The 24534-nt window shown below is 37.6% G+C and overlaps 5 protein-coding genes and 1 long non-coding RNA gene across 7 annotated transcripts; 1 reads left to right on the top strand and 5 right to left on the bottom strand.

The window, feature by feature from the left end:
* Window positions 1-611: 611 nt before the first annotated feature.
* LOC106437706 (cysteine proteinase inhibitor 2-like) lies at window positions 612-1436 on the bottom strand. Its single transcript, XM_013878645.3, has 2 exons — window positions 1085-1436; window positions 612-1010 (listed from the first exon to the last, which is right to left on the bottom strand). Exons 1-2 carry the CDS (start codon window positions 1237-1239, stop codon window positions 740-742), a joined length of 426 nt encoding a protein of 141 aa, XP_013734099.1. The 5' UTR covers window positions 1240-1436; the 3' UTR covers window positions 612-739.
* A 2052-nt stretch (window positions 1437-3488) lies between these two features.
* LOC106437704 lies at window positions 3489-5982 on the top strand. Its single transcript, XR_001287315.3, has 3 exons — window positions 3489-4872; window positions 5460-5519; window positions 5636-5982. It is a non-coding gene; the product is annotated as an uncharacterized LOC106437704 (long non-coding RNA).
* Window positions 5983-6023: 41 nt separating this feature from the next.
* Window positions 6024-8617, bottom strand: LOC106437703 (probable xyloglucan galactosyltransferase GT15). The gene is made up of 2 exons (XM_013878644.3): window positions 7703-8617; window positions 6024-6964 (listed from the first exon to the last, which is right to left on the bottom strand). The coding sequence occupies exons 1-2, from the start codon at window positions 8295-8297 to the stop codon at window positions 6138-6140; spliced, it is 1422 nt and encodes a 473-aa protein (XP_013734098.1). The 5' UTR covers window positions 8298-8617; the 3' UTR covers window positions 6024-6137.
* Window positions 8618-9340: 723 nt separating this feature from the next.
* On the bottom strand, window positions 9341-14860 carry LOC106437702 (DNA topoisomerase 3-beta). The gene is made up of 15 exons (XM_013878643.3): window positions 14719-14860; window positions 14581-14637; window positions 14149-14252; window positions 13725-13818; window positions 13336-13435; window positions 12708-12951; window positions 12453-12615; window positions 12233-12352; window positions 11795-11874; window positions 11307-11585; window positions 11049-11217; window positions 10808-10936; window positions 10470-10682; window positions 10200-10379; window positions 9341-10118 (listed from the first exon to the last, which is right to left on the bottom strand). Exons 1-15 carry the CDS (start codon window positions 14743-14745, stop codon window positions 9480-9482), a joined length of 2598 nt encoding a protein of 865 aa, XP_013734097.1. The 5' UTR covers window positions 14746-14860; the 3' UTR covers window positions 9341-9479.
* Window positions 14861-18682: 3822 nt separating this feature from the next.
* Window positions 18683-20054, bottom strand: LOC106437701 (40S ribosomal protein S12-2). 2 transcript variants are annotated; one of them, XM_013878642.3, is made up of 5 exons: window positions 19963-20054; window positions 19749-19811; window positions 19145-19451; window positions 18992-19057; window positions 18683-18909 (listed from the first exon to the last, which is right to left on the bottom strand). In XM_013878642.3, the coding sequence occupies exons 2-5, from the start codon at window positions 19754-19756 to the stop codon at window positions 18850-18852; spliced, it is 441 nt and encodes a 146-aa protein (XP_013734096.1). In that variant the 5' UTR covers window positions 19757-19811; window positions 19963-20054; the 3' UTR covers window positions 18683-18849. The 2 variants fall into 2 exon arrangements, with proteins under 2 accessions (XP_013734096.1, XP_048630797.1); XM_048774840.1 differs by lacking the exon at window positions 19963-20054 and adding an exon at window positions 19913-19936.
* A 2770-nt stretch (window positions 20055-22824) lies between these two features.
* LOC106441773 lies at window positions 22825-24464 on the bottom strand. The gene is made up of 4 exons (XM_022717538.2): window positions 23605-24464; window positions 23428-23532; window positions 23260-23340; window positions 22825-23182 (listed from the first exon to the last, which is right to left on the bottom strand). The coding sequence occupies exons 1-4, from the start codon at window positions 24157-24159 to the stop codon at window positions 23021-23023; spliced, it is 903 nt and encodes a 300-aa protein (XP_022573259.1). The 5' UTR covers window positions 24160-24464; the 3' UTR covers window positions 22825-23020.
* Window positions 24465-24534: the final 70 nt, after the last annotated feature.

A 24534-nucleotide genomic window follows, 5' to 3' on the forward strand; every position in this document is an offset into this window, starting at 1 on the left:
ACTTGGCTCGCTGAAAAGAAGGCTCTGTATGAGCGATTCTAGTTGTGGTGAAAACGCCGGCGAGAGTTACCGGCGGTGGGTTCTCGAAGCGGCGATGACGGGTGAAGGATAGGGCAACACGTGTTCTTCGCAGTTGAGGCTCAACACGTGGTCTTGCTTCTTCTTTGGTTCTACACGTAGATCGCCTTCAAGTGGGTTTCGGTGTTAGTTGGGCTCCGATGTAATAGATGTGGCCCATGTTGGTTTGGGTGTTTGACCCTCGTGTATGCCCTTTCGGGCTTTATGTTTTATGGGCTTTAGTCCCTTTAAATAAAACTCTAGATGGAAAAAAAAAAAAAAAGAGAGTAAAGTTCAACGATTCACAATACGTCCCAACCAATCATATAACTATGATTTTACTCGTCCCCTGTTATCCAACATAACGGCACTAGCCACTCATCTTTTTGAAACTATAGGTAGCTTTCTTGGGTATGTTAATTACAACTCTACATATGGTTTTGTTTATATGTGTGTAAAAATTGTTAACTAAAACTAAAAAAACCGGAAGTTAAGTTATTCTAAAGACAAATGCAACATTCCAAATGGTTCAAGAGTTTTTTTGATGGTTCTGATTTTCCAACAAGTCTTTTCTCTTTATTTATGAACGTCAAAACATCATTACAACAAAACCAGCCACTAACCCACTGTTAATAGCTTCATATCATACACCGTTTGGTCTTTTTCGAATTAAAAAAAAAAGTTAGTAGATAGGAGTAGCAACAGGAGTGAAACCAAGCAACGTCTTAGAATGGAGCCATGGTTGAACCACCACAACAGAGTCAAACATCCTGTTCGTGCCATCGGGTTGTGTCACTTCAATCCTCAGATAGTATTTAAGACCAGCCACGACCTGTTGCTGAGCCGACACAACTCGGCTAAACGTCAACGGATTCAACACGGCCCTCTCAATGGATGATGCTACGTTTCCTTTCCCGCTTTGTTCATGTAGATTGAATTGTTCCACGCAGTACCTGTGAGATACACAATCACATCACATTTATAATTCTGTATAAAACGAGACATGTGTGGATGTATGCATGCATACCTTCCAAGTTCTTGAACTTCCATGTTGGTCTGAACGTTCGGTACATCTGATTTTCCTCCGAGAACGACGGACTTCCTTATAGCGTTGGCCGATGGAGTCACGACGGCAACCACCAAAAGCCCTAACAATGACAATTTTAGATAGACTTGTGACATATTGCTTCTACCTTTTTTTCCTCTTCTTGGCTTCAATTATTCTTTGCCTCTTATTGTTTCTTCAAAGCTTTGCTATTTTTTTGTTTTCTTAAGAAGCTTACTTTGTGTGTGAGATGAAAGAGAGTGAAAGAGAGAAGTGTTTAAATAGAGAGTTTTGGTTTGATGGGTGTTTTGGGTGCCATGCCATTGCCATGGGCACCTTCGGGGTTCCGCATCTTTTAAGTTACTTTGTCATCAACACGTGAAGTGAGCCCCACCACCATTTTAACGTATGTGACATGCTCGGATCGGCTGTTTTTTTGTTTTTTTTCTTAATGTTTCTTAATAAACGATAAATTTAAAGTATAATGAAAGGATAAACGCTAAAACGTTCGCCCTAGCTCTCTCCCAGGCACAGACATCGAGGCGCCGTTTCGTTCGTCGTTTCCCGACGCCGGTGGAGTCGAGGCTCGCCGGCGTCGCCTTTATTCTTCATCTTCTTCACCTCTGTTCATCCTCTGCTCCTCCTCTGTTTCCTACTTCGTTGTTATCAAGCTCTCGTCTCTGTTTCGTACCGGTATGTGTCTCTTCTCCAAGGAGATCCGGTCACCTTGCTCAAGCTTCACCTCGTCTCGCCTTCACCGCAACCTTGACGACTCTGTGACCTCACGCTCCAGAGTTGTGTGCCAAGAAGTTTTAAAGATGATTTTCATAAGCTCCAATATTGAGCTTCAGATCTATGGCCTCAAGCTTGTCTCCCTCCGCACGTACAAATGTACCGGATCTACTCAGTCCGTGGGTGAGCTCACCGGATCTGTTCGGCTTTCTCCTGTCGCCACCATTCCTCGTCTTACCGTCGCCACCGCTCCTCCTCTCACCGTGGATGCTGAACTTACAAGATCTGGTCGGCTCTTCTCCACCGCATCTCCATCTCCCCCGACTGAAACGACTTCACCACCGTGGGTCTATCGCCTTCCTTACTTAGAAAGAGTAACCATCAGCCGTGTGCTCGTTCCTCCGCCGCACTGTGTCTTCGCTTCACCAAACCGGAAAGAAGCTCCGAGAATCCATCTCGCACGGGAACTTGACTGTCCCGATGGGATTAAACCTCCACCACCTGATGCTCAGCGCCCATCACCCAATGCTGACTCACGCTCTATCAAGTTCTTTAAGTTTGTTGACTCGTCCGCTCTGTCATCAAGCTCCATTATTTTCAGAGTCACCGTTAAGGTGAAGGCGATTTCTGTGTCGGATTTGTCTACGGGCTTGCGGTTTAGCTTAGGTTTCAGGGAGAGCTATGGGTATCGATACGGTAATATCGGAGTCCTCCCTCTCAGCCTGACCTCAGCTCCCATCTCCCCGTTGAGTATCAGTTTTAATTATCTCAATAGGAGTCTCTTTTTACTCTGGAATAAGGATGTTGTGCTCTCTTTAATGCTCTTTTTACCTCAGTTTGAGGATGTTGCAGGCTCTGTGGGTTTCTTTATGAAACTCTATTTACCTCAGTATGAGGATATTACACTGTGGTGTACCAGTTTCTTACCCAAGTATGAGGTTATTTGGACATTTGCCTTTGTGGTTTTGGTTTCAATTATTTCAGGTTTACTCAGCTGGCAGTGGTGGTCTTCTTCACAGCTTTCAGATTTCATAAAGCATGGCTTTGTTGTCTCTGTGTTTGTAGCTGTAAGGTCCCCAGCTGTTCATGTTAAAATCCTTTCGACTGATTTGGTGAATGGAATGTGGTTTAAAGCTTTTAAATTTGGAGGTTTTGGGTGGTCTATCTATGGAAAAGGAGAAGCCCGTGACTCCCAAGGCTCCTCTATCAGTTTGAGCGCAGGTTCGTCCCTTGCCAACGAAGCTGGAAAAATGATTAAAACTCTTCAATCAGCAAAGACTTGTAGACTCTCAAGTCTTCAGTTAATTTTGGACTCTATTGTCCTTTCCTCTGCCATGCGTTCATGGCTGGACATGATTAAGATCACAGGTCTTCTTTTCAGAAACCTTGTCACTCTTTTCACTTCACTATCTTGTACTTTTAATCAATGCGCAGCCACTTGTTTTGCTGTTACTTTCACAATGAGTGTTGTATCCAAACTATGTTCTTTGATTACTCAGTTTTGAGTTTATGAAAGGAAATCGTTGACAAAAAAAAAAAAACGATAAATTTAAAAATGTGATTTACGGTTAAGACTAATCTTTGATTTGAAAAGGATATTTCAAAAATGTTTATATGATCAACTGTTTTTTTTTTACCAAAAATGATCAACTAGTTAATAATTAGGATTTAGGAGGCCTTAAACTTTGGTTTTAAACTTTAGAGCAAATATTTAAACCATTAAATAGTTATAAGTTGACTGTTTCCATGTTTATACTTCCATATTTCTTGTCAGGTGACCAATTTATAACCAAATTGTTTCTACAATTTGTACCACTTAAATTTCACTTTTCAATAATATTTAATTGTTTTAAGGGAAAAAAAAAGAATTATGAGTTGGTTGTCCGATCGATTATATGTTTTAAAAGAATCAGCAATCTCGTAAGTTTTCATCTCATAATTTTAGGAAATTATAGCTGTGCTAGATTTTGGTTTTTTTTCCAGCATTTGTCATTAATCCCTAAAGTATTTTCTATGATCTTTTTGTTGATTGATAGATCGTCGTTTTACGATTGCACCAATGATTCAATTTGAAATTATAAATTTGACCAAAGGAATCATCAACCCTTTCCTTATCGAGTTATCGCCTCGATTTGAGATTGAAAATTTTGTCCTTTTGTTGGTTTTGTAATGATGCAGTGATGTTTGCGAGGGCACCACGTATCAAGTGAATTTGACATCTGCCCTCTCTTTTCTTCGCATGCTGCTCACGTAGCACCTCCTCTTACGTATGCTTAACTGCACATTGATTCGTATGTTAATTTCTGTAGCTAAACAAAACGAAAATAAGAAATAAGAAATCTTTTGGCGCATACTGAATTGGCTCTTTTTTTTTTGTCAACTTAAGGTTGGCTTTAACTAGAAATCTTTTGGCGCATACTGCACATTGATTCGTATGTTAATTTCTGTAGCTAAACTTGGTGTTTAAAAAAAAACTAGAACCTTTTCATTAATTTACGGTATTTTCATACATTAAAAAAATATATATATAAACGGAAGCGAGAGTGAGCAGAAATTTTTCAAATCTAATTTTTTAGAAAACTCTTGAAAATTTCATAAAATTTTGTATAAGACATCATTATATCCTAATCAACAAGAATTTCCGCTACTTAGTTCACTTTTAAAGTAGAAAATGACTAGTTTATAAAAAAAAAAGTAGAAAAAGGCTTAAATACTCTTAATAAGTAGGTCTTGAGTAGAACTAGAAGTAGAAGAATAATTAATACACAAACTCGTGTTAACCTCATTACCTTGCCCAAATCAAGTGATCATGTTCAGGATTACACTATATCAATACACAACTGGCAACACGTCGACCTACTCTTATATGTAATTTCTTTTGATCTTTTCTTTTTAAAATAACCTTGTCAATATTGATTGCATAAGTTACACACGAAGCTCCATTCTATGCGAAAGTAGAGAAGTTGTATGGTGGTCTTGCTAACCAATTGGTTAATCAAGGCCATATACTGGACAATTTTGCATCTGCGCTTGATCAGGTATTTATTTTTACTTAAATTGTTATCATTCTAAGTTACTAGTCTAAGCAGAAAAATATAGAATTAAAATTGCTTTTCTTTTGCAAGTCACGACACTTTATTTGAAAGTAGATTGTTTTTATCTAATCTAGTTGCTTACTCTGAATCTATGCATACAATTTTTATTTTTATTTTAAATGTTAGGTTGGTGTTGCTAAAATGAAAGCTACAGTTGAAAAAACTGGAGTACTTGTTCTTTTATCAGAAAGTTTTGGCCACTCAGTATTCAATGATTCTTTCAAGATATTATATATTTAAGGATGGTAAATAATCTCTCGGTCGTTTCAAGTGAGCTTGGCCTTGCATCTTCTTGCTAGTTCATTTGTTCATCTACTATCTACTTGAATATCTATGAAATGTGCTAATTAGTTTTTATTCTTTCTAAATCGAGTATCCACTTATGTTACACCAAATGCATAACTTAGGTAGTGATAATCTCACGTTTTTAACAATCATCTTCAGTGGAACACTTCAAATCAACTGTTCAAAAGGCATAAGTTGCTTTTGGTTTGCCCTTGTAGGCTAATGTTATGTGATGATACTCTCAGGTGTTCAACAATAGTCCAAACGTTTCCCCATGCCATGTATGCGATCAACTTGGATCTCAGGTTAGTAATATCCAAATCGTCTTTCTAATTATTCCTCCCGAGTGGTCTCATGATCCTGCACGGTCTCTGGCTTTGCTTTTTGTGTGAATAATGTTGTGGTTTGATTGATCATTTAGATATTTACAATGGATACATGCAAGGATTTTGTTAGCGAAGCTGAATCCTCAACAAATTACAACAAAACCAGCGAGATGAACACATGCTCTTATATAATCTTCACGTACGACGATGCTATTTTGAACTTTTTCTACCAACATCTCCAGAAACTGACCGTATAATCTAAGAGGAAACCCACTACAAAAGTCTCGCCGTCCCTTCATTTTAGATTTGATTAGTATGTTTAACATCTTCACATTGTTTAGCTTCATAAAGCTACACTAAGTGAGAAATACAGACAGATTACGAACTAATGATAAAAGAAAGAATGGGTTTTATTTACCATTACATTTCTTGGTGAAGTTTCCTTTTCACATAGTATTTTAATCTATTTTAAATTGGTAAAAATGTTAAATATTCTTATCTATTTTAAATATAGTTGAAAGAATGAGAAACATTCTACAAGATAATTTATATCTAAATACAAAAACAAATGTAGGAATGTATCCATTTTGGGTCTAGTTACTCTTGAATTTCTCTCCTTTTCTCTTCTATTCTCTTGATCACTCCCTTCACAGCAACATCAAAAGCATCTTCAAATGTCTCTCTATCCGGTTTGTATCGGTTTGGTTTAGTGTATACAATATTTGGAACCAATCTTATTACGTTTTCTCTCATATCAATCACTTTCTCATTCGGTATTCCCTGCAAAATCTCTTCGATTTTACTCTTTCCCCCGGTTCTCAGCTCTTTGACCGGTATATAAACTGAATATTCACCATCGTTGTTCGGCAAGTGCCATACATATTGCTTGTATGCACTTCCTTGGTTAAAGAAAACCGGTATACAACCAGCTAAGATAGAATCAAACACCGATCTTCTAGTTAACGAATCACCCGGTGGTTGTAAGCAGAAGACGGAGCTCTCGAAAAGCTTCATCAGACTCATCGGATCATCGCAGCCGTTGGCTTTAACGTCGCAGTCAAGAAACCTACAAGTCTTGGAAGAACTCTTACACTGTTCGATGACTTGAGAGCGAACCAAACCGTTTTGGCTTCTACTCGGTCTTTGAGCTCCGGCGAATGAGAAGAGTATTGTTCGGTTTGTGAGCTTGATCTTGTCTTGCCACTGGCGTATCTCAACGGTTGAAGTGGGATGAAAGTAGGTTGGATAAGGAATTGCGAACTCGTTGTGACTCGTTGGACTTCGCTCAATGGTGAGGAAAGAGAGGTTTTGTGACTCTGGTAATATCATTAAGTTGGTTCCCCACAGGGAGTTGTTGTCGGGGTTTCGCCGGAAGTCTCGTGATATCCGACCGGTTACGAGGAAATGGTCTTTACCTGACATACCTGGATTTCAATTAAAATTAATTTTGGAGTATGTCAAAAACACATAATAATTGGCCGACAACATTAATAATATAATTAATTTTTTTTATCAAGAAACAAAGAACAAATCTGAGCGTAAGACAAACTAATATTTTACGTATTTTTCTTTTATGATAAAAGATATTTGAGCAATCTTATTGGTTAAAATATATAACCGAGATTCTCATTTTATATTAGAATTTGATATAATATTTTTTAAAAAAATAGACCAATGACCAACCAAAAATTTGTATATGGAGTTTCTAAAGAGGTTCTAACCGTATCTCAGATGGACACACTGTTGATATCCTTCACTCCCATTTATTCAATTTTTCAATGGTTAATTGTCAAAATATTATACTTCTGTTTACAAAATATTGCTAAAACACACACTAAATTACTTTTAATTTCTTAATTGATATTTAATCGGTTAAATCTTCACTTAAATTATTTACAAAATAGACTATTTAAGTCTATTTTGAATTTTAATGGATTTTTTTTTTGTGTAGCCTCATTTTATAATTTTATATCAAAAGAAAAGGCTATTTGAACTTTCTCTTGAAAATTAAACTTGTCGGTAGAGAGGGAGAGGAGAAAAGTGGTTGGTAACTGACTAAATCAAACTCCCAAAATCAAAACTAACAAGCAATAATTGTAAATAGTAAAAAGCATGAGGGTCAAAAAGAAACTTATCAAAAATAATAAAGCACGCATACGTACCTTTCCACTGAGGTTGCTTTTTGAGCCATTCAAACATTTCCTTCCCGGCGGCGTCTCTTTCAGCGACGTTACGCCGCCGCAGATTCCGCCGGAAATCGAGACCAGCGTAATAAGGTATGTAAAAAGCCGAAGCCAACGAAGAGTTTCTCGTCAAGCACTCGTACCTCTTCATCTTCTCGTGGAAAATCACTTCAAGCATGAACTGATTAGTAGCATGCCAGCTCGGAGAGTACTTAGAATCTATGGAGACAGCATCACCGATCCGTGGTCCGAATCCAGAGTTGTCGAGGTACTTACACATGCTGATCTTATCCTTTGGTCTTGTAATCGACTCGCAATCTTGCAAGATGTCGGTGTTGAATTTAGAAGGTAGCTTGTGGATATATATGTACCGTCCGAGACATGAATCGTGTCTGTGACGGTGGTGGTGATCGGAGTCGGAGGTGGTGGTGGTGGTGATGAGGATGGTTTTGTTTTGGGAGAGACGAAGGATAAGCAGAGAGGTGGTGAGGAGAGAGAGAAGAAGTAAGAGAATGGTTGGTTTCTTATTACATGGCTGATTCTTGATGGAACTTGATGAATTGTTGTTCTTCATCGTTGTTGTGAGTGGTATGTGGTGTTCTTGATTTGACGATCCATATCGAGTTAAGAACGACAAAGTCAGAGATCACACGCAATAAATAATAATTTTATATTAATAATAATCATATGATTTCAGATATCAATCAAATAGAAGTATTTCTTGATTTTTATAATCATATACATACGTAGGTAGGTGTTTAGAAACTTCTTGTGTTTCCAAAAATCAATAATTGGTCAGAATAGTATGGCTCATCCTACCCTCATCGGTCAAGTATTGTGTATGAATTTCTACATCAAATTAAATTCATATTTTATTTTTAAAAACATTATTGTAATAAAATTAGTTTTAAATTAAATCAAAATATTTTTATAAGGTTAGGCTAAAAAAAATCTTCATACATAAAAAAGCAGAGATGTTTTTAAAAAAAAAGTTTTAGAGAATATTTTGAGATACTTTATAGTATTTTGACTTCTTTTAGCAGAAACGATGTATTGAGTCATTTGCTTTTGCAAAGCACTTCAATAAGGTAAGGGATCAACTGATCCCACAAAAATTATTAGTTTCTTTTGTAGTTACAACAAATTTTCTTAAATGACTAATAAATCTACTTACATACGTAATACATTGCCTGATTTGTGGCATTATTTGACTAAAGTCTAATAAAACTCAGACAAAGACTTTGGCGACAGACCGAACCAGCTTGCTATCGCTTCTCTACCTCTGCGTTAATAATCAAATCGAAATCCAATCATAAACCACCAATGATCCTAACTTAACTATATTTTGTGTTTTTCTTTTTTAACTACATTTTGACATATCAATATTCAATACCACTAGCTATAAAGCAGTGTAAGTTGTTCCTCTATCAATGTCAGACTATATGGATCTTTCCACGAACAATCTAATTCAATGCAGTTTAATTTTCATTATTATTTTATAAATTTTGATTTATTGAACTTTTTTACAAAATTATGTTTCTCTGAATTCCCGAATCTAGTGAACCACCTAGACCTTACAAACCATTGAACATTGTCTAGTTTTTCTCCTTAGAGGCGTTAAGCCACAAAAATTATGTAGAGTTTCCTTATATTGCAAGCATTGCAACAAGTAAAGATCTTTGAAAGTCCATCTGTTTTACTTCTGATGCAAGTAACGAAAAGACAACACATGAACTTTTAGGTTATTCTAAGGTTTTCAAAAGTCTCTGAAACTCATTTTTGGATCGACAGCTTTTGATCCTCTTCTCCCTCCTCTGCCTCGGCCCCTCCCTCGTCCTCTTCCCCTTCCTCCACGCCTCACAAAAGATCTCCCATGTTTGACTTCAACCAGTGAGAGCAGCAACTCATCACAGAGAACACATCCTTGATGCAGAGTGGCGCCATTGTCCAGAGGAGTAGTTTTCTTGTTGAAGTCAATTTCTATTATGGCTGAATCGCACTCGGGACAGCGGTTACTAGTCGTGGCTATGCGGTGAGCACCTTCCGGAAGCATTACAATGCAGCTACACAAGTTGCAGTTCAGTTTCCACTTCGGGAAGCTCACCGGGTCCAAGACGAGAGTGCCTTCACACTCTGGACAAGCGCAGACTCCTTGGTTTCTCAAAGAATGTGGGCATGTGGGATGAGGACAGAGAGAACACGGCATGCCTGAACCGGTTTTGGTTTTGGCAGAAGCATTAGCCGTCTTAGCAGCTCCAAAGAGTGTGTCTATTCCTTCGAATGGAGGAGAGTTGTAGCAGTATGGACACAGCGGAAAGGACTTCCCCTCGGTTCCTGGCACTGAATAGATGACGAGCTCGAAGTTGTCTAAAGGACATGTGAGTTCCTTGTATAGCTGTAAGAAAGTCACATACTCGAAAATTAGAGACTTCCTGAGGTTTCAGCTTAAGAGTTCAGGTTATGAAGTGGTTTTTACCTTGACTGTGCCCTTCTGAGGAAGATAATAAACTTCTTCGCATGTGCCGCAGAAGAGACGTGGTGGGACTGCTGTGATGTGTTTCATGTATCGCAAGCATTTGCCACATTTGCTTAAAGCGCGACCAGAATCAGCAAGAGGAGAGAATTGTGCTTCAAAGAGGGCATCCATGTGCTCGATCTGAAAGGACAATATAAAAGAGATTTAAATTGAAAGCTTACCATATAACGCCTTCAGAGACAACATAACATAAAGCCACTTTTTGCACACCTGTTGAACAAAATAGCTGAATTTACGCCGGAATTGCTGAATCACATGTTGCACAACGTGTGAATGGTCGGCTTGGCCCTTGGCAACAAGAGTGATTTGTTGCTCGATAAAACTCCGGATGTCTGGTAAGCAAAGGTCTGGATCAATACACTGATAGCCTTTTATCAGCGTGATTCCTAGGGCCGTTGGAACCAATTTCCTCCCAGATTGGACCTGCACGAGAATGTAAACACCAAAAAAGAGTAATGAAATTTCTCAGAAAACAAAAACAGATCCTCCTGAAATAAACTAACATGATAATCATGAGGAAAAAGCACATAGCCGTTTAGTTAACCCACCTGAACATAGTTACGTTCACCAATGTTGTTTATATGCACAGGTATTGATGCATCTGTACCTATTCCATGCTTCTCCATTAGAGATATCAGCTCACTCTCAGTAAGGAAGTCCGGAGGAGAGGTGTTCCCCTGTAGTTTTTACAACATTGATAGACAAATAGAAAGGATAAACTAAAACTGAAACTCAATATCTTAGTACAAGGCAATGAAGGTAGCAACAGAAACTGGAGGAGAATGTAACCTCGTACAGCTCCACTCTTGAAACTTCAATCTTCTCTCCTTTGAGAAAAGAAGGGAGTTTCTTCTCGTCTACTGCAGACCATGGCATTATAGCTGTAAACCCCTTTTCCGTCACACGCTGCCCAGTACAATGGAAAATTTCTCCACCAATTGACAATTCCACTTTGGTCCTAAGATAACAAGAGAATACCACATATAAGATGTGGAAAGAAGAAGCTGTAACTGAAATGGATCAAGCTACAAACCAGGCTTTATTTACCTTATGTACTTGCAGTTAGGTGAGACAGTGCCAATAAAGTGTTGACAGACATACTGATAGAGACGCCAAGCATCTCCTCCGACAATGCCCTCGGTTGCTGCTCGCATTGGTGTAATAGGAGGATGGTCTCCAGCATCGGTTCCTGACTTTGGCTTTTGAAAGCCGTCTGAGAGAAGTCTCTGTACGTAACCACCCCATACTGGATTGCTAACTTGTGCTCTGAGTGTATCTGTGAAGTCGAATGAAGACGGGTACGCTGTGCTTTCCGTGCGCGGATAGCTATAACAAAACATAAGAGTTTTCAGTTAAAAAAATTCCATTACTGTGGTGACAGGGAGCAGGCTTAAATGAATTAAGTTTTTCTTTCAATAACAAACATAACTACCATTCTATAACAATTTGGGACTTTCCAAATTAGCCAAAATTATAAGCCAGCAAAGAGGAGTAAATGACAGAAATTAATAATCCGAATAATGGAGCAAGCGAACCTGATGAAGCCTTGAGTATACAATCGCTCGGCAAGATGCATAGCCGTCTGAGGCCCAAACCCTAGAGCACTTGAAGCAACCTGTGTAATCGTTAGTGTTATGCCAGATCAGGGAGAGTAATTTGAATATAACTTACTTTAACTAAACTAGGACAAGATATTAAGCAATGACGAAAGCTCTAATCGCAACAACATTGAAAATAAAACTAGGACAAGTAAAACAAGAAGGGAACAAAGATCTCGGTTTGTTGCCAACTCATCCCCAATAACAACCATAAACCATGGTTTGATGAATGCAGAATTTTCCAGTTTTCAAGTATAGTGTTGGGATCACCTATTCACTAGTACAGGATATGGTGTTTTCCTAAGTATAATGTACAACCAGTCAAGTTCATTTTGGAGGAAATAGTAATCACGACTGAGTCATGACTTCTCTCACCTTTAGCAGATTCACTGTGTTAAGACCAGTTGGACGACCTTTGACTTCCTGCTTTTCTGATACGTCAATCACTTTTGCAGTCCTGCCTTCCACAACCAACTTTTGAAACACAACAGCAGCCTAGAATTTTCGAAAGCCATGAATGTATCTCAGCGTTAGATTGGAAAGCAAAAGAGTGAAGAATCTCAACTAAATCGTAGCAGAAGAACGAAACACTAACTTCCAGGTCGAACAATCTACGTCTATCCCACTCTAGTTGAAGCTCATAACCATCCTTCATTAAATGAGGTCGTAGAGACCAAAACTTTTCTGGCTTGAAAGTATTAATCTGCATGTAACGTTGCACACAGAACCCAAGGGTAGGAGTCTGGCATGGCCCGTAGCTGAAATAAACATTTAAAAGGATCTTCAGTAGCTGAAAGAATTAAACACGAATCAAAAAGAGAGGAAAGGAAGGAGACGAGAGGAAACTGACGAGATAACTCTGCAGTCTAGATTCTGATATTTGCCTTGGAAATAACTCGTTTGGAATCGCGAGAATGCTACACCAACTTTTAGATCTATCTCTTGACGAGCATCTACTGCCAGTGCCTCATCCCTGTTTGGTTCAACAAGGTTGTCCATGGCCTTTGATATATCTTTCTCCGTAACAGAAGAAAATTTAGCCCGATAAACCTTTCTCTTACTATCTTTCATGTCGAAGCCAGTGCACTCGATAACTACAGAAATTACAATGGTCAACCAGTTAGAGAAATGGCCATCAAAACCATGTGCATTCTCAAATATAAGTAGCATAGAAAATGTACTTTTGCAGGAGAAAAGATTTATATGTTCATTATTGTACCACATGCAGGAGCCAACTGTATAATTGAACCCACAAATCTAGTACGACAACTGAAAAAGTCTACCATTAGATGCTGGCCGGATGATACACAGATTCAAAAGTATGATATGTTTCATTTAGCAAAGAGCCAAAGGCAGGGAGGAAAGTCCAGTCATTGATTCAACAGAATGGATGAAATGATTAGAGACAATAGATTACGTATGTTTTTCAACCAAAAGCGGGTGAGAAGGAAAGTGGAAACCGGTAATTATAAACTTGCCTTCGAAACATATATTCTCCCCTTCTCGATCACAATCCAACCACAACACCATGTAACTGCAACCACGAGCTTCATTACTTAGATGCCTACAAATATGAGCCTGAGATTTGAAGACTGTTAGATAAAAGTGAGCATTTGCGTAAAAATAAAATAATGCAGGTAGCATATAACCACAAGAAAGATGCATCTCTACTATTCACTAACTAGACATACGCATAGTTATTGTTCCAAGAAAAACTCATGCATACTGTATTTTTCCTGAAGAAATAAAGCTCATCCCTAACGTGTCCAAATGTTGCTATAACATATCCAAGGTAAAGGCAAAAAAATCAGCTCAAGCACTCCCTATGCACAGATAAAAGAGCAATAAGATGGTGACAACTATTTACCTTAGGGTTTGACTCTTTTTTCTGGATTGGAGCGTCGAAAAGATCTTGCGGATCAATGGTTGACCAATTCTGATATTTTTCTGGGAAATCTACACTGGAATATGAGAGTGGCATTTAGAAAAACCGAGAAGTTTGTCTTGAAATAATTAAGATTTTTTGGAAGCAGTAGTTTTTTTACAAAAGATTGAATCACTAAAACAAAATGAATGAAAAACTAAAATAAAACCATTTTTTAAACTCTCAAGTGCAGCAAGAAAAATACAAAACTAGAGTAGCTAACAGGTAGAAGCAGAGATTTTGAAGCATCTCATAAAGAAACCGTGATGCACACATTAAGGAAGATTCTAGTGTTCAAAGGTAATCTATGAAGCAGCAATCACTCCTGTTTCTTTTGGTATGAATAACATATATAGGCAAGAGGAACCTGAAAACATGTCCGATAACAGAAGTAACTCTATAGTGTGCTTTGAAGCCTCGGAACATCCCATCAAATTCATGCACCTCTGTACTGCCTCTCCTTGTAGACATCTGAATGCAAAAAGGAGAAAACATACCCCAATAAACCAAACCTCTAACACCAAAAAGCAACCAAATGGCACAATAGTAAGGCAAACGAAACTCAAGGAACCAAACCAAAAGTCTCAATATCATATCCGTTCTTACAAAGCCAATTCAGACATCCAAAGTGAAACCGATTATTCAAGTCCCAAAATAGACTACTCAACTTCTAAATGGAGTAACCCACAGAGAAAAGTTTGAAACTTTAACAATCAAAAACACAAAAGGTGTTTGCTTGGTCTCAGTCATTAGAGGTGATAAATAATAATACCGAATATACTACCAATTAGAGAGTAACCTGTCCATGGGAGAGAACTGAAGCTATGGAGAGAGCAATGCTGGGCTTCTCCGCAACCTGGTGAAAGCAAACGAGATGAGATTCGTTAAGTGAAGACTGGGAAGTGGAATCGAGATCAGAAAACACTAATTGACTCACCATAAGAACTCTGGGAAGATGAGCCATTGAAAGACGGTGATGTTAGAATCTCTCGGGTCAAAACTCAACTCGAGCTTTTAGCCGAAGAAGCAAAACGAGAGAGGTTTGCGTATATCTAAACCGGATCCCGGTTTATAAAAAAAATTGTGAATATATGTTCAGAACGACAGCGTTTTACTGTAAAAAAAACATGGCCTGTTATTTATTGTTTCGACCCGACCCATCGCCATAAAAAGAGAGTTATCAATCATCACCGTGGTTAGGGAGTCTAGGGTTATCTCCATGATCGAATGTAGCATACCACATCAGCCTACATACGATGGGATCTGCATCGACGGTTGTCTCTATTATCAAGCTATAGTTGATCGAGGCTCAAGGGTTTCAGCTATAATTTGCTTTGATGTTAGGTCTGAGAAGTTTAGTTTCATTAAAAAAGCTCTGGGTGCGGCTCTTTGGCGTGAATCAACTCTTGTAGACTACAAGGGTAGATTAGGTACACTCACGTACGGCAGATAGGGATGAACTTACTGGAGAAAGTAGATATATGGAGATGTGGCTTCTAGTAGATGCTGAGAAACATGAATGGTCGAGGCATGTATACGTCTTCCCCTCGTCGTGGGGCAATGTAGCTGGTGAGGCTCAGTTATACTATATCGGAATGTCTGGTAACAATGAGGTTTTGTTATCTCCGCGATATCCATCCAGCCCTTTCTATGTTTTCTACTACAGTTTCGAGAGGAGAACTATCAGAAGAGTCGAAATCCAAAATATGGATGCGCTTAAGTATGGTAGAATTCACACCTTTCTAGACCATGTAGAGGACGTGAAGCTTTACACAAATGTGTAGGACGTCATTATCTTTATGTTTTAAGCTTTTTATTATCTTCTCTTCATCAGTAAGTCAATTTGTGACTTTTTTTTTGATGAACTTTATGTTAAGTCATCCACATGTGAAGACTATATTGACACTGCGCAAATCTATCCAAGATGTTTAACCTCGGATGCATCGATTAAGCATTTCCATCCCTGATATATATAATCCCTTTTCTTTATTTAATAAGAATTTTTATTGCTACCTTGAGTAAGAGAAGTGAATCTTGTTATCGGAGACTCTTTAGATACTAATCTAAAACAGAGAAGTCTATGAAATCTTCTACTGCTTTGATGAGTGAATCTTGACACAGACTGGTAATGTTGGATTTTGTTTCGGAAAATCTTTACTTGTGATGTTGTTGAATACACTTTATTTTTGTTTTTAAATTAACCAGCCGAAATCAATCGACTAATCTGTGAGTTCCAGCGATGTCGATATTTATAAATTTCCTGATGGCCAACAGAAATCAAAATGCAAATTCACTGTATTAGAGTTATGCTTTCAGTCTCACTAGTCCAGCCCCGTTGGTTACACTTTACTTTGTGATGCAAAGGAGGCTACGTACCGTTATCTTACATACGCTCATGAGAATATTGGCAAGGGATTCTAATTAATCTGACAAGAAATAGGAAGATGATAACAGAACACAAAAATGCAGTAGGCACTACCGCCTGACTTGCGCCTAGCTTGATTCTGAACATGATCTATGAATGCACTTAGATATAATCTTTCATCAAAAATAAATCTCACATGCTAATAAGTTCGCAGAATCATCTTTTAATTGTCTCATACTAAGAATGAAAACAATCTTAATTGTATATAGGCCTATATGAATTAACGGGACAGCCATATTCCACCCACCTAAAAGAAACTGAATATGATTATAATGTTCTATATATCAAGGCTATATTGTTATAATGATTACTTTTATCAGAACTCAAAACAAGTTCTAAAAGTAAAGTCAAGGTTTTTTTTTGAAACATAAGTGAAACCAGATGCATTATTTTCTTAAAAAAAAGAAACAGAGGTGTGATGGAATAGGCTTTCGTGACCGACAAGCGAAACAAACACACGTGGTCTCAGATTTTGGGCTACATGGGCTTTCTGTATGTTTGTTATATATATATATATGGCGGTAAACAAAGTTACAACCTCACGGGAAGCTCTAGGGTTTACTGCTGAGTCTTCTCCACCATGGAACTGCAGCTAAATACGGAATCAAAAATCTTGTTGATTAATGGAAGAGAAAACTCAAAGCCGCTACCTATTGATCTCGTTATGGAAATACTCTCGAGACTGCCTGTAAAGTCTATAGGGAGATGTCTTTGCGTATCGAAGCTGTGGGCCTCCATACTTCGCCTTCCTTATTTCTCGACGTTGTTCACCACTAGATCTTCAGTTCGGCCTCATATGTTGTTGTCCTACGGTGAAAAAGGCCAGGTCTTATTCTTCTCGTCACCTCAACTTAAAAATCCTAATGAGAACGCGTCGTTAACAGCCAATTATCTTTCGCGTGTCCCCTATGGTGGTTCTTCCTGTCACATTAATGATCCTGTCCATGGCATGGTCTGTCTTACATATATAGATAAAGAGATCTCAAAGGAACATATAATATGTAACCCTAGCACGGGACAAACTTTAACCTTACCCAAAGTGAAGACAACGATGGTTGGGGTGAGAAGCATTTTTAAGTTGGTAAGCTTTTTGGGGTATGTTCCCACTGATAAACAATTCAAGGTATTGTCCATGGAATGGAACTCAGACCATATTATTCTTGGTCCGCAGCATCAAGTTCTGACATTAGGAACTCAAAAACTCGAATGGAGACTGACCAAGTGTTGCATGTCCCATTATTTTTGTCCTAAAGGGATATGCATTAATGGTGTTTTGTATTATCGAGCTTTGGATGCGTATACAGGAATTTCTATGATAGTTTGCTTTGACTTTAAGTCCGAGGAGTTCAGTTATATAGAAGTGGTAAAGACTTTCACGACATTAGTATTGGACGGACCTCTGATAAACTACAATGGCAAGTTAGGATTACTTATCTTCGAAGGGTATCCCTGGGGTGATAGAGCAAGAAGTTTTGAATTGCTGGTTATAGGAGATTTTGAAAAGCAGGAGTGGTCAACACATAAATACATGTTGCCTCCTACGTGGAAGAATGTGGTTGGAGAAGGCATGTTCTGCTTTGTTGGATTTTTTCGTACAAATACGATCGTGTTGTCGCGCCGTTCCTACGTTATTTACTACAATATTGATAAAAATACTATCGTAAAAGTTGGAATCCAAGGGGTGGAAGCATTTAAGTGTTTTGACCGTTCCATCTTTCTAGACCATGTAGAGGGCCTGATGCTTGTGCAAGAGTTTTAATTAAGAATTTTTAGAACTTGAGAGTTCTGTAACAAATCTTGTTTGGCCTCCTTCACGCCGGTTCTTGTGTTAGCAGCGAGATTGTGTCCTCAAGGAATGGAAGCAACTCTGTTCGCTACACTCATGTCAATCTCCAATGGAAGTGTGTTCTTGGTGGACTTATGGGTGCAGGACTAACTCAAGTGTCCGGCATCGCAAGAGATAGTTTTGATAACCTGTCTCGAACAGAAGAGAGCTGAACTGGTGATTTACCGCAAGCAAGTCTCTTAGTCTTAGGTTTCTTTTTCTCTGATAGACGTAATCAACACTGCATCCTCTTCTTTTGTTTCTTCTTCTTATTTGTCTTTTATTGTCAAAACCTCAAGCATAGGCTCTAGTCTACCACTCAGTACTCTCTTTTGACGTTTGCTCTTTGCCATCATCATCATATTCATTGTGACTTTCAGTTTGTTCATTTCGAGATTCTCGAAGATCGGTATCATGTTCTTCTCATTGCAGCCTCAACAATGTGTTTGAATTAGTTAGAAAATGTTTGACCTCTCTATTCTTTTATCGTCTCTAGTAGGGATTGCTCTAATGAATAAAGATTCCTGCAAATCAAAGCCTCCTTAAGTTTTTTAATGTATAAGGTACTGTAACTACACTCGTTCTCTCGATCAACGGAATTCTCAATTCAATAATGAGTATATTGAATAAAGAGAGCGAGGCGAGCAAGCAAGCTAAACATCAAAACTTCATTTTCCAAACAAATCTTAACAAGACCTGTCTACTAACAAGTACTGTAGTATTCAATATCAAAAACAACGAAGACAAGGGGTTGAGAAAGTGGGGACAAGAAAAACAAAATGTGTTTCTTTTGGGAATGAAAGCATTTGAAATCTGATTTAGTTAGATTCAATATGCTTCTTGACGATGTTGAGTGCAGTTGTCTCCTCACCGTAATCCTGCAACAGTAGAGCAGCACAAGTAAATCACCAGAGACACAAGTCAAATACAAATAATGAGACATGTGATTAGACTCTTTACCTTGACTACAAGGCACGAGCATCCGACAACCTTCCTTGCATTGCCCTCTGAATCAATCTTGCAAAGCTGCAAAACCACATTCAAAACTATTAATATAGAAAGTCTTGAACCAAACAGATAGATAATGAGAGAAACTATAACCAAACTACTTACACCAGCCCATTCGCCGAGGGTTTTAGCACTTGGAACTGTAAGCAAGTTGATGTTGTGATCAGCGCAAAGAGCTTTGACAAGCTTGACGTAATCAGGCTGGTTGCAGTCTTCAGCCAAGACACAGAGCTGAGCAGAACGCTTCTCAATAAGCTTAGCGCTTTCATGGAGACCACGAACCACACCACCGTGAGCACGAGCTTTCCTTAGCGTCAACTCGAGTGCAGTCAACAGATCCATGTCCTCTGGAATGGCAGCAGCTGCCTCAGCAACCGGAGGAACAACAGCAGGAGCAGCAGCAGCTTCATCACTTATAAACCAAATAGAGAGGAAAGAAAAAAAATACTTTATATAAAAAAAAAAACAAAGATTATGCAATTAACCGATATGATTATGAAAACTAATTCTATGTTATTAAAGCTAACATTAATCTACAAAACCTAAACGTCAGAATTGATTCTGTGATTAAACCTAAATTAGTACATACACAAGTCCTAATCTATAAACCTAAAAATGAATCTGTAAACACTAAACTACAGATCTATCAAAGATTCAGAAGACATTTTGAGAAATGTAACAACATAGCTACATCGAAAGAGAAGCTTACCCAGACATGTTGACTCTCTGAATTGCCTTGGGAACGAAGAAAAGCAAAAGCTCCTTTTAAAATCTGTAAAATAAAGGTAAAAAAACATTCAATCCAAAAGTGATTTGTAATGAAGCGAAACAGGTGTCAGCAAGAAGAAAGCTGAAGAGTTACAAACAAGACACAAAATAAGTAAACCGAACAGCTGTTGCAGAAGAGTGTTCAGAGAACGAACCTGTTGCAAGAAGTTGGCTCCGAGGCGAGGTGAAGGCCAGCGAAAATTGAGTGATGTAGTTTATATATTTAGGGTTTACTAAAGACGCTGCTTAAAAAGATTTTTGACAGATTTGTTGCAAACCTGGGCCTGTCTAATGGGCTTGTTATTTCTACAGATTTTCTGCTGACCTGAGCCGCTATAATACGTCTTTTATTTCATTTGTTTTTGGGAAAATTACGCGGACTAATTTTCGTTTGATATAATAAAATAAACTAACTATTTTGAATCATTGATTAATACATGAACTAATTTTTGTTGCTTACTAAATACACAAATTTTTGAAATTCAAAGATTTTTTAGGCGTCGTTAACTATGTTTAACAGAATTGAAGACGATGTTAGTGTTTAACTAAAACACATGTTTAAATTATGAAAATAAAATTTATTATATATATGAACTAATTTTCATTTGCTAATAAAATGCACAAAATATTTTGGATTTCTATTTAATACACGAATTAATTTTTGTTTCCCATTAAATACACAAATTTTTGAAATTTGCAGATTTTACACATCGATTTAGACAACATTAACTATATTTAACACGATTTAGAAGATGTCAACTATGTTTAACAGAAGTGAAGACGATGTTAGTGTTTTGTTACACATGTGGTTAAACTGTGTAGGAAAAATTCCTTGAAAATCCGCTCGATATATTATATTGTTTTCTTTTCCATTACGCTTCCGTAGTATAATTAACCTTGATTCAATCATTAAATTAATACCTTTACATATTTACTATTAGTTATTATTAATTACTATACCACATTAATATCTTTATAAATTTCTTTTTAATTGAATTCATACATTTACAATAAAACATATGCAAAATAGAATATAATTTTAAGAAAATAAACGGATAATATAGATAAAAGACTAATTAGAATATGACAAAATAATAAGAAAATAAAAGTACCAGTCTTTTATTTTTACAAAATTAAAAAGGTTGACTTTTATTATTTAATATTTTTATTATATCAATTTCAAAGTAAAGAAAATAAAATCTTATTAACATTAAATTTTAAGAACAAATGCTATTTTATTAGAGTATACTCTTAGTTTAAGAAAAAATAAAATGATAAAAATTCATAAAAAGAAGAGAGAGAAATTCTTGTTTAAGAAATCTTGAGATCCTGGTAAAATCTCTTATTCACAGTTGTCATTTCAATTGGTTTTATTATTTAAAACATATTCACATAACTATAATAATATACTTTTCCTTTGGAAACTGAGAGGGTTTCCCTGCAATTATATTGCACTTAGGGTAAAGCTTTGCATTGTTTTTCACATTTCCTTTGGCTGTCGTTGCAATATGCAAATCCAGATGGGTAGCAGCACCATTTACCATTCGCTGTTGGAGAGCACGGTCTTGGTACGGCTAAAAGATGTCTATGGTTGAAACCTATATAAAAGAAAATAAAGAACAAACCAATTAAAACATAATGGAGGATATGATTATGTTTATACTGGTAATGATAGTAAATGATTGAACGAAACCTAAACTTAGATGATATACCTTCATGAAGGCTAACGAAAGAAAAAAGCACGATACAGAATATAGCAAATTTGAATGATGACATTGTAATTCTTCTTTTCAAATAAACGTTTTGGTATTTTACGATAGAAAACTATAAATGTGAAAACGTGTATATATAAAAAAAGTAAGTAGCTTTTTTGTAAGATGATCCGAAAAATCTGAAATTAGACATTTTTGATTGGTTTTATTCTAAAATATTAGTGTCCAAGTTTTCTTTTCACCATTTTTAGTCTTTTTTTATATACCATCACCTAAAATACCAACCAACCACAACCAAAAGAGTTGTTGAAAGGTCTGTAGAGAAGAAAAAACTTTATCACTTAGACCTCTCAATTGCGACTCTTTTATGCTTAACAAACATAATTTCATTGCGAGAGGAGAAAACTGAAATATGTATAAGTCTAAGTCATTATTTGTTAATAACATAAGTAAAATTTGCCTAGTAAACAGTTTAGATGGTCTAATAGTTGAAGAGTTTACTTCAAATGAAAAATATAATTCAAGTTTTTCATATCTATTTCAATTATATTTGGTTTTCTCACTGCAACAGAACAAAATGAACTATATATTTGTTTTGTTCTACAGAATCGATACTATGCTGCCTTCTGGACGATGAAGAAGAAATGTGCAATAACAAGTTAACCAACATAAAAGTATCATATTTTGTTATCCTTTCAACCGAATTAAAGGAACTGACAAGACTGAAGAATAGATCTTTCTCTATTGTGTTTATTCCCCTTTCTGAAAATGTTTCTTTAGAGTCATTAGCAAAGATAGCAATAACTTTCAATAGGGAGTTGTATTATACTGGTTGTTTTGTTTCTAGTCTGGTTCCTGAAACAACATCAAGTTTGAGAAATAGAACCTTTGTTTGATGAAAAAGAAAGAAAAACTATCATATTCATTCTCGAATTATTTTTGGGTTGCATCTTCATTTTTATTTATTTTTGGATGAATACGACGGTCCAATATAAAACACTCAATTTGTGTTCTGTTGTTATGAACTACTATCCGTTGTTTCTCAGTTGATATCAAAAGCCGTGGAAACATCTTTTATCCTTGAAAACTATACAACAAGAACGCTTTAGACTTTACTTTAGCGGTCCTGAATATATACATAACTTTACTTTAGTGTCTTGATTTAGGAATATATACACGCATATCTTTAAAGGGTTTTCACTTTAGAGGTAAAAAAAAACAAGTCAGCAGACTGAGTGGATTTTGGATGCTACTTCCTTACGATGCCATTTAGACTGTTACCATCCTCTGAACATGATATCGATACAACACACAAAAATCACATCCATTTCAATGAATGAGGGTAACAAGAGTATGACACTAGAACAATGTGTAAAGTATCTATCTATAAAACGAAGAAGCGTATGGAACAATCTGTACCAAACAATACGAATGAAACAAAATGCATGAGAGCAGGAGATCCTTCCACATACGGTGATGATGATGATGAAAACCACCATGTCTACAAGAGCTTGTAGTAGCAGTCACGGCCAGAGAAGAGAGTTCTGTAGTTTCTTCCACAAGGACAGTTGATCTCAACAACAAAAGCCTCACCAACTCTGTCCACCTTCACTCCTTCTTTACACTCTTTGTCGTGCTCCTCTTCTGGTGACTCAACTTCTGCCTGCACGTACAGTGTCAAAAGAAAAGAGACTTTAACCCACAAGGTTATAGCGAAACAAAAGTGGGAGAATCTCGAACCTTAGGACTACTGACTTCACCGTAGTTGATGAGCTTGTTACACCACTGATCCAGTTCACGAACTCCCTCCTTGATAAGACGCTGCCATGCATGATAAAAAAATCTTTGGATAAGCTTTTCCTTGCTGAACAAGAAACATCTTCTCAATGAGAATCAAGAATCAAACACCTTAGGACTACTACTGCCATCTTGTTTCACCGATTCACCGTACTGTAGAAGCTTGTTACACCACTGATCCAATTCAACAACTCCATTCTTGATAGCATAGAGCATCTGTGATGATCAACACAACATCATCAGAAACCCTAAATCTCAAAAAACGAACAGCAAAAAAAAACTCTTAACCTTATTGGCTTCAACATCAGTTCCACGAAACGCCTTCGAAGCTGCCGGCGAAACATCGGAGACGCACCTCCTGAAGACCGGTGGCCGGGGCGGGAGAGACGGTGCTGTTTCCTGAGCGACACCGCTTCGGGAAGAAAACGTATCGGAGAGAGATCGTCTGTAGATCGGAGACGAACGGACTCGCGACGGAAGCGGAATCTTCGAGTATCCCAAGCGATTCGACATCGTTTCGTCATCCTCGGCGTCGCGTGGTTGGGGAAGAAACAGCTTCTTGCGTCTAGGCTCGTCGGCGTCTTTCGACTCCGGGGAGGGGCGTTTCACGGGGCTGGTGGCGGCGGCGGGGGAAGGAGAGCCGAAAGATCCGTGCGAGGGGAACTGCGGAGGAGAGGAGTTCGCGCGGCGGCGAACGGAGGAGTTACCGAAGCTGTTGATGCGGAGGAGAGAGAGATCGATGTTGGTGTTGTCTTCCTCGGGGTGAGCGGAGGAGTAATCGGTTTCTTGGGAGTTGTCGATTAGAGCGTCTAGGGTTTCGGCCATGCTTAGAGTTAGAGTCATGTTGTTTTCTTCTCACTGTGGAAAGTTCAAAGAGAGGAGGGAAGTTGAGGAAGGAGAAGGAGGGGACGTTCAGTGGAGTGGTTTGGTTTATATAGGCAACGCGGGTCGAGTTAACCGGTGCGAGCTTCTTTAAGTTAATCGGTCCAACTAGTTTGCGTGGAACCGGTTTTTCGTACCTGGATAATTTATCCAAAACCGAGAAAACCGAACTAAAGAAAATTTAAAGAGAACCAAACCAAAAAAATGATCCAAAAAGTTTCTCCTATTCTTTCTTAGTTTCTTATATCTGAAAAATCTAAACTGGACCAAAATCTAATCAAAAACCAAGATTCAAATATACAAATAAATTTATTATATCTAAGATATTAATTATAT

This window comes from Brassica napus, chromosome A3, assembly GCF_020379485.1.
Source record: "Brassica napus cultivar Da-Ae chromosome A3, Da-Ae, whole genome shotgun sequence".
Taxonomy (NCBI): domain Eukaryota; kingdom Viridiplantae; phylum Streptophyta; class Magnoliopsida; order Brassicales; family Brassicaceae; genus Brassica; species Brassica napus.